Source organism: Pantherophis guttatus, chromosome 2 (genome assembly GCF_059756535.1).
Source record: "Pantherophis guttatus breed Tessera chromosome 2, ASM5975653v1, whole genome shotgun sequence".
NCBI lineage: Eukaryota > Metazoa > Chordata > Lepidosauria > Squamata > Colubridae > Pantherophis > Pantherophis guttatus.
In genome coordinates, this window is record NC_142064.1 from 194877056 (window position 1) to 194893282 (window position 16227).

General features: G+C 36.9%; 1 protein-coding gene across 2 annotated transcripts; it reads left to right on the top strand.

The window, feature by feature from the left end:
• The first annotated feature begins 3804 nt into the window (after nt 1-3804).
• Nucleotides 3805-15846, top strand: LOC117660570 (neuropeptide Y receptor type 6-like). Of its 2 annotated transcripts, XM_087887465.1 has the most exons (4): nt 3831-4027; nt 4739-4826; nt 6250-6298; nt 12056-15846. In XM_087887465.1, exon 4 carries the CDS (start codon nt 12066-12068, stop codon nt 13176-13178), a length of 1113 nt encoding a protein of 370 aa, XP_087743591.1. In that variant the 5' UTR covers nt 3831-4027; nt 4739-4826; nt 6250-6298; nt 12056-12065; the 3' UTR covers nt 13179-15846. The 2 variants fall into 2 exon arrangements, with proteins under 2 accessions (XP_087743592.1, XP_087743591.1); XM_087887466.1 differs by lacking the exon at nt 6250-6298 and having other exon boundaries at nt 3805-4027.
• The last annotated feature ends 381 nt before the right edge of the window (nt 15847-16227 follow it).

The following is a 16227-nucleotide window of genomic DNA, read 5'->3' on the forward strand; positions in this document are numbered from 1 at the left end:
TTACTGTCATTTGAGAGAAGTAAATCACCTGTTATCTACCATATTGCATTCATTCTGTTTTGCAAGACTTTATCTACAATATATTCACAATATTTTCTTATCATGTTACAGTGATTATAAAATTAGCTCCCTAATAAAGCCACAGTCTCTACTTCTATTCAGCAATTAATCAATGTTTACCTAGTGCTAAAGGCTCCTTGCATCGACTTTTACTCAGCAATTAAAAGTGTCGTACCATGAAAATTCAAATAATGCAAACATAATTCTGCTATTCATTAACCTTTTTAGCAAACATAATCCACATAGAGAGTATTATGGAGGACATAATTACATATGGTTAACATATAGCTAACATTACATATATGTTAGGGATTTAACTTTATATATACATGGGATCTATACAATTATACATATACACTAGGTATACATTCTAATTTTGGTTGTAGGAAACAGCACTTAAAAGCACATTGTATATAGCATTACAAACTGCAGTTCAGAAATTAGACTTCTCTTCTAAAAGATCCTGATCTAATTTCATTGTTAACCTGGTTGCTCATTCATAAAACTAAGCAGAGAAATTACTTATTTGGGGGAATCAATAAATATTCAAAATGCTGCAAGTACACATGTTAATTTTATAGGGTAGCTTAAAATATTAATGCTACGTGGTATGCACAGATGATTAATCAAAAATGTTGGGCAGGAGCTACATTGATTAGATTTTTCTGTGATTAAAAAGCAATCCTTTTTGGTGTAAGTCACATAACAAGTGCCATTATGATCATGTGAGTTATGATGCCTATGTAATCTTGATATAATCATTAATCTAAATTAATGGATTGGGAAGTAGAGAACATTGGAGAGCATGTTCTATGACTTGGTTTTGGTTATCCTCTTTTGCTTTTTAAGAAAGCTACAAGTCCTATCGCCTGGGCCATTTTCAGAGTTGGCTACCTATGGTTACAATTATCTGAGAACAAAATAATATTGACAATGAGAAGACATCCCAAGAGCAATCTAATTAATAAAACATAAATATATTATACACCCCTCAGAAGTAAATCCACTCAATAGAAGAAATGGGTAAAGGATAATCCTCATATCCTGCTAACTATAGCTTGAAAATCTCTCACTAATTGCTGTAAAGTTTGCATCCTCATAACATTTTTATTCCATTGTGAAAGCAGCATACTTTGAATTTACCAGATACAGTTTATAAGCAAAGTTTATGTCTTCTCAAGACACAAATCTTGTCATACAAAATCTTTTCCCAGTGCTGCTGATGCAACTAGAGGCTGGGACTTTCCCAATTCCTGTCAGTCTCTTTAGTCTGAAGTGGGTATACTGCTCCCTTCCATTTACTTGGTTGGCACTGTTTTCTATGGACATTGTGGTTTGGGTTGCAGAACAGATCAGACACTTTGCTTCCAGAGGCATCTGGGTGAAAGGGAAGAAGCAATGTTAAAAGATTCCTCTTAAAATCAATGAGAAACTTCCATTAGTCTCAGTTTACCTCTGAATAGGCATGCAGAGGATTTCATGTTTTAAATGGGAAGGAATGTTTGTCTACCTATGTTGAAACGTGGGTCATATTTTTACTTCTGAAGCCCATCCTCCAAGGACCTAAAAGAGACTTATTCCCAAATGCTTAGTTGGATGGTAGCTTTAAAAGATAAATGCTCTGAAACACCAACAAGTAGGTTGCCTCAAATTAACAGCCATGTTTTTGTTATATTATTTTCCAGTGTTACAAAAATGGCTATTTGGAGAGAACAACTTGCAAACTGTTTCTGTTTTCTGCAGAGAGTCTGGTTCATTAAAATTATTGAGACAATTCAAATTAATTTGGGGTAAATCAAAAGAAGTCCGATTACAACCAGAGCATGGTTTGACAGGTGGCTCAACCCACTGATCTGGCCATCTGTCAACTTATCTCCTTCCCACCCCACTTTAAACAGAATGACTGGTGGATGGTTTTTTCTGCCAGTTGATGACAGTGGGAGAGCAAACAAAGTTGGGGAAATCTATAAATGGTTTCCCTGACATTCTTCCACATTAAAAGTGTATGGACAATACCATATTATGGTCTTGTACCTGAGACAGGACAAGGCTTAGCAAAGTAAGGGTAGTGCAAAGTATTCCAGCATACTTTTTTTTCTTGTCTCAAGAACTGGAAGAACTTATATAGCCCTGAGAAAAAAACCTACTTGTGGAAGCTATTTTCAATAGAAAATGAGTAAGACAGTGATACTCAATATCACAAGGTATATCTGTTTATAGGCTGTATTTTTAAGTGGCTGTTGGCCCAGGAATGTGATGAACATAAGACTTATTCAGCTAGCTGTTACTGATTTTTCCAGAGATGTTAGTAGCATTTATATATTGCCTTATGTGTTATTTTGGCAGATAACACAACACATAGCATCTTCAAAACCAAACAACAGGGATATAGTTTTTTTCAACCCAATGTCTGTCTTACACATGTAAACACACTGTTTTATCTGTCTCACATGCACACTCATTTTCTCACACACAAGCACACATACATGCACAAATAACTAGTGTGCATAAATGTTCCCTTGGTCAATTATAATTCTTTTAAAAGTCCAAAAGAAAACCACTGAAGGAAGCAAAAGGTATTTATCTTTGCTATCATTTTTTTTCCTGTAAAGTAAAAAGATTAACTGTTCAGAATTAAAATTCAGTTTTTTTTTTGTCATTAAACGAAATATTTGAAAAAAAGCAACACAAGCAAACAATTTAAACTACTTCTGAGTTTAACGTAATATAAATGTCAATCCTGTGTCTTGAGTTCATATCTAGGACAAGTTTGATATATTAATTTATGTAGGTATTTTTTAACCTATTATAGAGCATCTGTTACCAAACAACTTGGAAATGGAGCAGCATGGACCCCTCAAAGTTTTTGGGTGGCAAATGAAAAAGGAGTTCCACGGGGCCACACCTTAGCCTGATAGCATTGGGCTGGGTGTATATAGCTTGCAAGTTATGGATTGCTTAGCCATGATGTATATGTACACAAATTTTTCATACATTGGCAGAATAATTAAATAGCTCTTTGTTATATGGACAGGTTACTCACTTTCTATTTTATAAATAATATATTTATTAAATTTCAACATTAAACATTAAAATAAAAACCAATAAATAAGGAAAGAGGAAAGGGAATAGTGACAAAAAAAAATCAAACAAATTTATAAGAAAAATGACCTCCAACATTTTTTTAGTATAGAGATAATAACCCACTTCCATTAAAGCACCAATTTGCTAATTTGCTAAGATAATGTACACAAAGCAGATATGGATATTCAAAAGATTGTATAGCAAACAAATGAATGAATGTTTGTAGGCTACAAATGGTAGAAATATATTACATGACTCAGAAGTCAGTTTGATTAAAACCCAGTAAATTTCAACACTTGATATATAAGTCTATAAAGATGTTGGGAGGGAGGAAACATTATGGTTTCAATTATATCTCCAAAAGTGCCTCAAAAAAGAGCCGAAATAAGCAGTTTACTGTATAGGCTCATATTTAAACACTGTCACATTCTATAATGAACAGTGAGCCATTTGTAAATATTTACACATTTCAATCCAGCATAATTTGTTTGGTTTTTTTAAGTAAACAAATGTGCCATGAAATAGATAACTCCAAATCAGGTTGCAAGATGATGTTTGGAAAAACATTAATAACAATGTGGTCCCCATGACTACTGGTCTCTTCTGTCATCTGCCCTCCTCTTTGGCTTTCCCCTCCTCTCAGACTCCAGAGCTTGCTTTATTGCTCAGCTTCTCCTTAGTGGGGCATTTCAATTTTCACTGGAAAGTCTTAATCGATTAATTTGCGGAGAACTGAGAAACCTCTGGCATCTTGCAAGGTCCTTATTACCACTGATCTCTTTTAACCCCCAATATACTATTTTTGATATTTATTATGAAAAGAAAGAAAAAAAGAAAAGATCCAGCAAACCGGTGGAGACATTCCCTTTGAACTTCCTGGGAGGTAAGTTTTGAGTGTTTTGCTTTTCTCTGTGTCTTGATCGACATTCAATCCTGCTGTGATATTTCCTTACCCCTGGCAAACCTCATGGAATTGCTCGTGACATGTAAATTACAAGTGAACAAGGGAGATGAAAAGTTTTTTAATGACTGAAATATTAATTATTATTTCTAGTTTGTTAGATACGCATTGTAAAGCATGCATTCTGAAATGATTAAAATTTAACAACTTCTCATTACTTCATTTGAAAATTATTGATTCTTTTGGGAGAGGGTATTATTAATTTTTAGCTGTTTGAATGAAAGCTATTTGCTATATTTTTACCTTGCATAATAGTACAATATAATATATTGTCTGGATTAGATATACCCAATATTGTCCTATATAGAAATGGAAATTTTATTAATATCTAACTTACCAGCAAGTTGTTCTGTATTCTTCATCGGTTTAACACTAAGAAAAAAAAACTATAATTTATGCCATCCTCCGTATTCTAAAAAAGGAATAAAGATATTGATTCTTCTAATTAATTTTGGGAAATGTATTTCAAAAGTATGGTAGAGTTTGTTCATATCAGAATTCATAAGTATTAGAAAAACATGGCTCAGAAGAAGGAGTTGGTACCCCTCATATTTGATGCAAGAAGTTATAACAGAGCTTCTCTCTTTCTTATGTTCTTTACTGGCTTAACTTCTCTTTTTTTTTGATCTCCAGCTGCTACTGAATAAGATGGCTCTAAGATGTCACACATACCTGATAACTAATTATAGTGGAATCTCAGAATCTCAGCATTACTTCTGGAGTAAGTAATTTCAAGGCTATAATTGATGATGACAACTCGTAAGCACTTTTCAAAGTTTATTACAAATAATAAGTGTGGCCTAAAGTCATTATTTAATCACTGATATGAATTAATTTATATACCATAATTTTGAATGTTCTTGCTGGCATTGAGTCTAGCAAAACCATGTACAAAGAAGAAGAGAGTCTGAAGTTTAATATTTTGTTTGCAAATACAACAGCTACACCTCTGTGCATATATGAAGAAGGGGAAAAGATTGCTGATATCAACTCTGCCTTACCCTTTGACCTGTCCTGATTCCATCCAATGCCTATCTTGAAGATTATGGAATTGCTTTTATTCTACTAGAAAGGACTGTTGTCCAAGAATTAGATTGTTATGCTCTTTTGCACAGAAAGTCCTTTCTCAGATATATAGAAAAGGATAGAGCTCTTATATCTGGTTTGCAAAAACCTGGATTATCCTTACATAACAGGAAAGATAAAACTAAAAACTCTAACTTCTTGCATCCAGTGGTATTTGGATATTAGAAGTAAGAGATTGATATAAACTGTGGGAAATATTTTTAATATGACATTTAAAAAGACAAAAAAAAACAATCGTTTCTGCAGCATCAGTCATAAAAGCAGGATTTCTAAGCAGAACAGTATAAAAAGACTTTTAATGAACATGCAGAGATGTAAGACTGATGAAGCCAGATGCCAAAGGGCTAACGTGTTCCCTGCCTGCTGCTTCTCTCCTGTATTGTCATCCATATTGGAGGAGTTAGATGCAGAAAGGCTTATGCACCCCATTCTATATTAATCCTTCCTCAAGCAATTAATCTTAAGGAAAAAAGCTGGCTTCTATTACATGCTTATATGTGTAATGTCTGGTTCCTTGGGAAATAAAAGGAGAATAGAGCCGTAGCCACCATATTTTTCCCTTCTGTTTAGCCTTGAATAGGTAAGCTTTGACATGGTAATCATATGATCTAAAAAGTAGTGCAGTTTTACAATACTATGGAGACATGTCTCCAGAATCATTTGCAGTTGGACAGCCTCAAAATTCTATAAATAAAATAAATGTGCTTGACTCATAAGGCTAGATAATGCATGCATGTTCAGCACTCATTGACTGTGCTGATTATTTGTACTAAATGATCACATGCATGTTGAGCCATCAACAATGAATCACTTCAAGCTGCATATTAGTTAGCAATCAGTTGGGATTACTGTTTCTGTACCAGTTCCCTGCTGAGTTAGCAACCTCCCTGCCTAAATTCCTCGACTCAGTCTGAAATTGGCAGTGGAGCTTCCCAGGCTTTTGATCCTGGGGTTCTTCAATCTGCCTTCCTTGGGGTTGGAGTATGAGGTGGTTGAAAGTTCATGGTTATCATTCAGGACTTGATATATACCCTGATTTGATTTTCTTGTTGGAGCAGTGGCAACATAATCTGGAATTGGAGGTGTTCCTGGTGCATCTCACTACTGGTAAGAATACACCATTTGACTATGAGATTGTCTGGTGCTGCCCTCTGCCACAGAGAGGTAAAATCTATTAGATTGGGCTGCCCCATTGACTGATGGACCCTGATGGCTTCTAGAGGGACCTGCAGGTTATTCCTGGTGGTCTGCTGCAGGGGTGAAATGCTCCCGGTTCGGACCAGATCGCCCAATCTGGTAGCGATGACAGTGGGTGGTTCTGAGAACCAGTAGCAAAAATCCCTGCCCATCCCACATGCCCAGCTGAGCCGCACGATCATCAGAGGCCTTTTTTTTAACTTTTAAAAGCATTTTTTCTTCAGCTGAAAAAATGCTTTTAAAAGTAAAAAAAAAGCCTCTGACAATCCCAGCTGAGTTGCCTGATTGTCAGAGGCTTTTTTTTTCTTTTAAAAGCAAAAAAAAAAAAAATGCTTTTAAAAGTAAAAAAAAAGTGTTGGCCAAGCCCACCCAGTCACATTACCACCACCACCAAGCCACACCCACAGAACCAGTAGTAACAAATTTTACATTTCACCACTGGTCTGCTGCATGATCTGACTGAAGTCTTATCTGCTACTTGGAATGAGAGAGCAGTTTAGGTTTGGATCAGACTGCACTCACGGGATCTCTCTCCTCTCATGGATCCCACCACTCTCTGTAGTTGACACAGAAACTGAAAGAGATTAAATGAGAAAATAGATGTCTAGACCAATGCTGGAGGACAACAAAGAATGAACTTCACCAAACATGGATAAGAGCCACTATTGAGACTACCTTGTAGCAATAAGGATAGCAATAGTTTTCTTCTCTTACAATGTCCACAGATACCCAGCCACTTGCCTTTTTTATGGAATGGGTACTTGGAGGTCTATGTGCAAAACTGTGCAGTGGAATTTGCAGAGAATCTGTTGGATGAAATTACTTGCATTCATTCCAAGTTGGACGCCAACTTTGGTACACATCCCGGGTAGATGATCTACCAGAGTAGTCTTGTCCAGCTACCTATGATCAGTTTTGATATGTTGCACCTAAAGAAGTGGACAGGGTCCTAATGACTGAGATCCACCTGCTGCATAGATTCATGCATCTCCTGGCTAATTAAGGCTATCCAGGGAGAGGCGTGTCTGTATTTGGTTGGATCCAAGAAATGATTCATTCTTCTTTGGGAGTGGAGGTTGTTACATGCACGCACGCACACCACTTAAGGAGGTATTGCTTCGCCCCCTCTTCAAGCCATCGCTGGATCTCACCATACTGGACAATTTTCATTTTCATTTCAAGGCAGCTTCAGTGGGCCTTGTATGAAGCAGATTATCTGGATTTCTTTCAGATGGGATTCTGTCTTTGGCAAAGTAAGATGTGATTGACATCTTGTCCCAGAGCCTGTAAGGGTTTAGAAGGGGAACACGGACTTCAGCTGAATCCTGGCCATACTGAGTGTCTTTGGGGTTTTGGGGTCTTCTGGTTCCAAACAGTAGTGGCATGAATAGGGTTAAAATGTTTGGCCTTTTTATTGAATTGAATTGAATTGAATTGTTTCTTTAATGAATGTTGATTTCTGTTGAATTTAAACCAGTTTGGCAATCTTGTTGCCAAAGAAAAGCACAGAAACACCATTTAAAAGTACCTCAATAAAATCCAATTGCTGCGATAAAGGAGCTGGATTATTTCACTGAAAACTCACGATCTGAACAGAAGTTAATATAGCTATCTCAGGCTATGCAAATATATATGATAGGAAGAAAAAACAAAAAGAGACTCAGAGTGAAGGTTTAGGTGGAAGAAAATTTATAGTTCATTGGAGAGGAAGAGAGAAAGCAGGACAGAGAACAATATCAAGAGACTGTATTCTCTCCTGGAGTATCTGGTGAGTTGATTCATCCATCTGGAGGGCAGCTGATGAGCTATTAGGTCACCCCAAGTACCAGGTTTGCAGGTAAGAAGCTTCTGAGTACATCTGGGAATTGGAAATAATATTTAAAAAACAAACGATTGAAAAAGTGAAGCCTATTTGGTTGTAGCTTTGATCTATTTAGTGGGGGACGGGGGGGGGAAGGGGAATTATAGGGCTGCTGAAAGCATAGGGCTATGACCCTGCAGTGTTTTGTATTATAGGATTTCCCTTTCACCTTTTTCTAGCTATGTATGTTGGAATGTCATATATTATAGTGTCAATGTTATGTTTTCAATTCTCCCTAATTATTGTTGCCCACACCATGCAAAGAAAAAGGGCGCCGGAAAAAAATTTCCCAGCAGAGGCAAAAACATTTATGACACTTAACACTGATAATGTAAAGTGCAGTCCATGAATAATTGTCCAACAAAGAAAATAGGAGAACAATCATTTTAATTTGTATTTCCTTTTAGTTTTTAGATATTTTGCTTGTTCCGATCCTAGCTTAAATTTTTAATAATATGATACTTACTGAAAGTGGCAAGACTAATTAATTCTGACTTCTGTAAATTTATGAAGTCTGTTTTACAGCAAGGGTCCCCAATCCCCAGGCTGCAGCCCATTACCGTGGCCTATTCGGAACAGGGCCGCACAAGCGGTGGGCCAGCATGCGCGCACACACACGTACAGCTCAACTTGCACAAGTGAAGCTACGCATGCGCTGGGCTGCCATTTGTGCAACCTGGTTCCCCTCTTCTTCCCCAGCTGGGCCACCAAGCCACAAAGTTTTGGGACCGCTGTTTTACAGTATACCTGTATACACACAGAGAGGGAAAGAGAGATACATATACACATATACATACAAGTACACACACAGAGACAGAGAGAGAGAGAGAGAGAAACATAGACACATCAATCATATCTTTTTCAAGTAAGGAGTGTTATACAAAGCGCAACAAGTGTAAATTCATAAACCAAAGAAATTAATAGGGTCATTTACTTTTCTATTCAATCCACTTTCATTCAACAGCCAAACACTCTTAAAACTTTCTTTTCTTTTTTATCACAAAAACTTCTTAATAATTAAGTTCCCACTTCCATTTTTTAAAAAAATGGGCAGAAGTATGCTCTTATACATAACTAATTTTTTGTCTTTCAACGAAGATTCATTCATTGCAACAGACCACATATTCCCCACTACCCTTTAAGGTATTGTCATTCCTTAAAATGTCACAATTTTTGCAACTTTATTAAACATTCTACTAAGATTCACAAATTCATGTATTTGATCTTCCTTTTTCCTTCTATAATTTTTTTATCAAACTGTGGTCTTGTAATGTATCAAATTTTTATCCATTTATCCATTCTCCTCTTTCCATCATGCAATCTGCCTAATATTCACTGGAAACCATTCAGAATCTAATATTGCTACACACCTAATACATTTGTCCATAATATATTACTGAACCAAGATGATATCTATACATCCTTGTCTTACTTCCTACTCAGAGTTGAATTATTCACTAAACTTTCCATTTATTGTCATGTAAGGTTTACCTCCTTCATACACTACTGTTATCACAGTTAACAAACAACTTTCAACTCCATATCATGCAACACATTCCATAGTTCAGACCCGTTCACTTTATCATACAATTCTCTAAATCGATTAACTTTCATTAAATGTTTTTTTTTTACATACATAATTTTCAGTGATTTGCAGAAGAGTAAAAATCTTAACTCTACAATCCAGGATAAAGCTACATTACATTTCCCAAATTTTGCTCAGCAGGGTCTCTTGTACTTCTTCCTAGATGCATTTTAAAAACCAACCACTGCAGTGTTCACACTCACCCTTGTTTTCTGATAGTGTAAAGAAATTTGTTAAAGCTAGACTACATATTCAGAAAAGTGTTTTCTAATCTAGAGCTGGATTCAGACTCCTAACTACTACCCCCTTCGTTAGAAGACATCATAAAACAACTGATATATGTGAACTTACAAACAATTTGAAGATTTCCAACAAGTGCTGGCTGGGGATTTCTGGGAGTTGAAGTCCACACAAGTTGCCAAGGTTGAGAAACACTGGTCTAAGGCATTTGGCTATTTGAAGGAGAGATCTCATGTTCTTCCCTTGGTTCCTTCCTAGAGCCAACACTTCAAAAAGTTTTACTACAATTATTTCTATCCTGCCATTTTTCTATCCTCAAGAAGAAGAGTATCCAACTACCTCACTTGAAGGCTTCTGGTTAAATAACAACTAGGGTACCAAATTTTTCTCTTAAAAAAAAGCAGCTTTGGTGAAGCAACTTGTTAGATTAGCATAAGGGAAAGATTAACCCTTCTTCCTCCATGTCATTGTTTTATTCTAGAATACAGCTAGATTATTTTTCTTTTAAGAAAAACAAAAGATGCCCAAATGCAATCACAAGTTTAGCACTTTTAACCTTGGAAATAACTTAATTGTAGGGAAGGTTTTGAAATAGTTTCAGCTGCACATTCAAACATCTCAGACTACAAGTATCAAATCTAAGCTTGTTCAAAGTCACAAGCAGTCTGCGTGCTGAAGAAGCCATCAATGGGGTCAGGGTCAACATGTATTATAAAATTTCCATAGGAGAAATGTTTAACAAATATTATCTGTTAAAAAAAGAAGGATTTCCTTCTATTAGTCTCTGATTTCCTTGCATTTAATTTCAAGAAATGATTCTGAGTTCTAATGTGAGAGTGGGGGAAAAAAATTCTATCCAAATATCTCCGTCATGATATACCTTCATCATCTCTCCCCTTAGATTTCTTTGATTCAAGCTAAAGAGCTCTAGTTGCTGAACTACCGTATTTCATCTTAATAAGAGAGATACTACATCTTTCTAATTATATTGCTTGCTCTGGGTTTGCATTGGTTGCATTTTTTTTCAGCTTTCTAATAGCCTTTTAATGACCAGAACTCATAGCTCTTAGGATAAGAAGCTATCTCTAACAATTAGTTAAAGAAGACATGGGAATACATGGGCAGTTAGGTTAGATATGTAAAGTTGGCTCCCTTAGAGAATAGTGCAACCTGTTAGATGCTTCAGTTCTCAAGTGTAGCTCCTTATCCAAGGCTCTGTGCTTCCGAAGGATTTCAGCCATTGCATTTTTTTTCTGCTCATCATTCCACTATCTTTTCTAGATGTTATATCCATAGATTACTATATCCCACTGGTTATTTCCATTCTGTATTACGGTTTCTGTAATATTTGCCCTTTATCAATGTTTCCTTCCAATGCAGAAAGTGAGAAAGTGTAATTTTGCAGTTTGTTTTGCAAAAAGAATCTGGAATCAAATAATTTTACAAGATGAGGAAAAGAGAAGATGGAAAACACATTTTAAATAATGCCTTATACTTTCCTAAATGCATAAATATTAACATGAGCCATGATTTTAAACAAAAGAAAAGATATAAATAAGATAATAACTATAGGATCTGCCCAGTCTTTTATAGTACAGTAACTCAAAACACAGAGCCAACTTTTGGTATTGGACTCTACACATATGGTTCTTTTTGCTGAATTCTGTTTGTGCACACAGCTTTGACATTGTCATCACTTTGACAATGTCAGTTATCTGACTATAAGAATGTGCAGTCTGATATTTCACATGAGAATCTATGCATTGGAGCTACTACTGATTACTTGTATAAAGTTTCTGTCTAAGTAGGTGCTTTTTGTTTCCTTGTTTTAAGCCAAATTGGACTCAGGTAGTTAAAAAATATTAAACATCTGAATTTAAAATCTCTTCTCTAAGTCATTTATACTGAAGAGGGGCGGGCTCCAAAACTATAAAGGTAAAATAAGGATGGATTCACTCTTAATTGTGTTGTGGTTTCACAGGTACTTCGTGATGGATAAAACCACTCCAGAACCCAACATGGATTCATCTGTGGCAAATAGCAGTAAGTCGCAGTTTGTGCCCTTTGAATCCTGCCAGCCATCTCTCCTTCCATTCTTATTGCTCATCATAGCGTATGCTGTGGTCATGCTGGTCGGACTTCTGGGCAACCTTTGCCTAATTGTCATCATCAAGAAACAAAAACAAAGTCAAAATGTGACTAACGTTTTGATTGCCAACCTCTCCATATCTGACATTGTCATTTGCGTCATGTGCATTCCTTTTACTGTTGCATATACTTGGATGGATTACTGGGTTTTTGGGGAGGCTATGTGTAAAATAACTGCTTTTGCGCAAAGTATGTCGGTCTCCGTTTCTACATTTTCCCTTGTGTTAATTGCAGTCGAGAGGCATCAGTTAATTGTGAATCCCCGTGGTTGGAAGCCCAACGTTTCACATGCATTCTGGGGAATTGTCTTCATTTGGGCATTTTCTCTAATAATATCCACTCCCTTCTTGATATTCTATCAAGTCTCCGACAACCCCCTAAAAAATCTCTCTTCCCACGGCGAGAGCTACGTCAGCAAAATGGTCTGCATTGAGGTGTGGCCGTCCATTGAAGGGCAGCTGGGCTTCACCACCACCATGTTAGTTTTCCAGTACTTCCTTCCACTAGGGTTCATTTTCATTTGCTACCTGAAAATATTTGTGTGCCTGCAGAGGCGGTACAGTAAAGTGGATAAGGTAAGGGAGAATGGGAGCAGGCTAAATGAATACAGAAGGATTAATGTTATCTTAGTTTCAATTGTTGTGACCTTTGGCGCCTGCTGGTTACCTCTGCACATATTTAACATAGTGTTTGACTGGAATTATGAAACCTTGATGCATTGCCACCACAACGTGGTCTTTACCTTGTGCCATTTGATAGCCATGGTCTCCACATGTGTCAATCCCGTCTTTTATGGATTCCTCAACAAGAATTTTCAGAAAGATGCGGTTGTTATCCTTCACCACCTCAGATGCTTTGAATCTCAAAAGTTATACGAGAACATTGCCCTTTCAACTCTGAACACTGATATGTCCAAGGGGTCCCTGAAACTCAGCAGCATGCCTGAAAACCTCTGAAGCAGGCAACTTTCCAATCATTTCCATATCTTTCCATTGATCTATGTATTGTGTTGCTGAATTCCTCTTGCGGGCAAGTGTGGTTTTGGGTTGATGAAATCAAAGGCCTAGTACTGTTGTGCTAAAAGCAGACACCGCCTAAAAGATCTTCCAAATGAATAAAGCAAAAATTAATTATTAACCATAGCAGTTTTAACTCCATTGCAAGAGTATCTTTTGTTCAAGTGCTGTGTGAAAATTAGTATTTGGAAAAAGATGCACCATGTTGCTGGGAAATGATGCAGCATTCCTTGTCTCTTGGACAGCCTCAAATATTTCTTCCAATGAACTAATAGTTTGAGGGGTCCTTGGTGCTCTCTGAGCTTGGTTCTTTTCTTGCAGATGGTTCATTACCCAAACTATGTAACATCATCAGGGCTAAGACTTACTTTAATGCCTTTACAGTCATTATAAAGATGAGAGGTTCACATTCAAACATTCTCAAAAAGTATGTTTTATTAGACATTCTTAGGTTATGACTGAGATCAGGCTTTTGTTTTCAGTCATACTAGTTTCCAGATTTTGGTGTTTATTTTAGATGACAAGATTTAGAAAACAATTGGCTTGGAATGGATGTCAGGCAGGTGCTGAAAGAGGAAGCAGCAGCACATACTGGTGCCATAAATACCACCGTAGTATATATTGTGTGCGCCACATCCCAGACTTGAAACTTAGTTTAACAATTGCACGCTGTTGTCTTGGAGTTAACTGCTGAAGATAAATGTACCATTATATCTATACATACACGGATCTTTTTACAGGAACCTGTTTTGTAACTAGTATTCTTGTTTTTATACTATGGGTGTTTCTCACCTTCACTTCTGCTATGACATTTTTCTTTATGGGACCAAACTTTAATTTTCTAACTTTCTCTCCTAGTCTGGCGAGACTTTCAGTTAAAACAAATGAATTCAGGTATCTTCCAAGTTTGTTAGTTGACACAGCAGTGCCGAGATTTTGCCTCTAAGTTAGCTTTCCTAACTTAACTGTTGATAAAGGATTGAATTTTAACCCAGAAGAGCAAATCTGTTTCCACCCTGCATTTTGCCAGTTAAAATATTCTCATATTTTAGGAAAATGTTTTTCAGCACATGTTCATAGGTCTGACATGACTTGAAATGTAGGAAATTCATACTGAGAACATTTATACTGTAGCATGCTTTAAAAACTGCTGCTTCCAACCTGATGATGTCTCAGTGTGTGAATTAGAATTCTTAGCCAGCACAATTCAAGGCCGCTAGGAATTCTGGGAACATATTTGGAGGGTATGATTCAGGTGAAAGCCAGTTGGTCTCGTGATTAAGGCGCCAGGTTAGAAACCAGGAGCCCGTGACTTCTAATCCCATGTGAGGCTCAAAGCCAGTTGAGTGATATTGGACCAGTCACTGTCTCTCAGCCCTAGGAAGCCAGCAAGGGCAAACCACTTCTGAAATCTTGCCAAGAAAATTGCAGGGAGTTGTCCAGGTAGCCCCCAGGAGTCAAAGCTGACTCGAAGGGACATACACACAAACCCAGAGATACGAATTGAACAGTCTGTTTTAGAATTATACATCTGTTCAAGGCCAAACTACATAGAGAGATGCATCCCTCAGTAGGAACTTTCTCTCTCTCCCTCTCTCTCTCTCTCCCTCCCTCCCTCCTCTCTTCTTTTTTTAGATTAAACATTGTAGAGGAGAGAATTGGATTGGGGTAGCAGCTCTTCGTGGTAAGAAAAGTTCCACTGGCAGCTGCAAAGGGGATGATTCGTAGTAGGGGATAAGTCCAAGGCCACCCCCACCCTCCCTTTCCATATGTGCAAACTGGCTGGGATGATTTACACTGACTAATGATTAAAAAAACCCACTCAGTTACGTTAGGGCATGTTATCCTTCAGGATTGAAGTCTGGGAACATCAGTGTTATTCTGAGCTTTATTTTGTAATAAACTTTTTTTAAAAAATTCTGTAATATTTCAATATATTCATTGACCTGTACTGTTGATTTTCTGCTAATATGATTAGCAAGGTTTTGTTTTGTTTGTTCATGTGTTTTAGACTTTACAGAGTTTATTGCACAAATGCTTGTTATTTACAGTACATTAAAATAAGGTTATTTTCAAATGACATATCTTTTTACTTCTTCCCCTTGAAATTAGGAATGGGGAAAATTCATGAGGAATGATACAGAATGTTACATTTTGATCCAGGGGGGAAAAATTGCAGAACGAATAATATATGCATTGGATATCCAAGTGGGATCAGTATTGATATGAAAATCAGCCCTCTGTCTCATTCAACCTTATGTTATTTATTAAGAAAACAAGGAGGCATCTTTCACTATAATGAAGCAGCAACCATTTTTGTGGCAATGAATATTAGCATGGAAAGTTCCCATTCTTTTTATTTATAGTCATACAGCAGCATGAAATATCCATACCTAATTGTGACTAAATACTTCTCTTTACAGTGACTATTTTGTACATAAAGCATTGCAGGAGTTTTTATCAGTCTGATTGTATAGCTTACTAAACTGTGTAATCTTTTATAATGCATGGAAATATATACTTTGAAATGCCATTCATGTAAAAGCACGTAAGCATTGCCAAGTATGTAGGCAGTTCAAACTTTTCATTAAATATGAAACTTTGAAAACACTTTTTTTTTTCTAGAAATACCACCTAAACCAACATTTCAGTAGGAGCCAGGAAATGTTAGGGGCCAAACATTTTATCCCTTTTGACAGTGGTGGGTTGCTTCCGGTTCGGTCTGGTTCTATAGAACCGGTAGTAAAACTGGCGGGAGGCTCTGCCCAACCGCCACGATGTCATCATAGGTGATCTGAGCATGCGCAGAAGCTTGCATGCGGTCCCGCTGCGAACCGGTAGTTAAGGTAAGTGGAACCCACCCCTGCCTTTTGAGGATGTGGCAGGGCTTAGATTTATTTATTTTCAATTTGTAAGTGCTAATTCTATATTGTAGCTGCTTAAGTAGCTAGCTCTACTTGTAGTTATTAATTAAAACAGAAAAGGATGT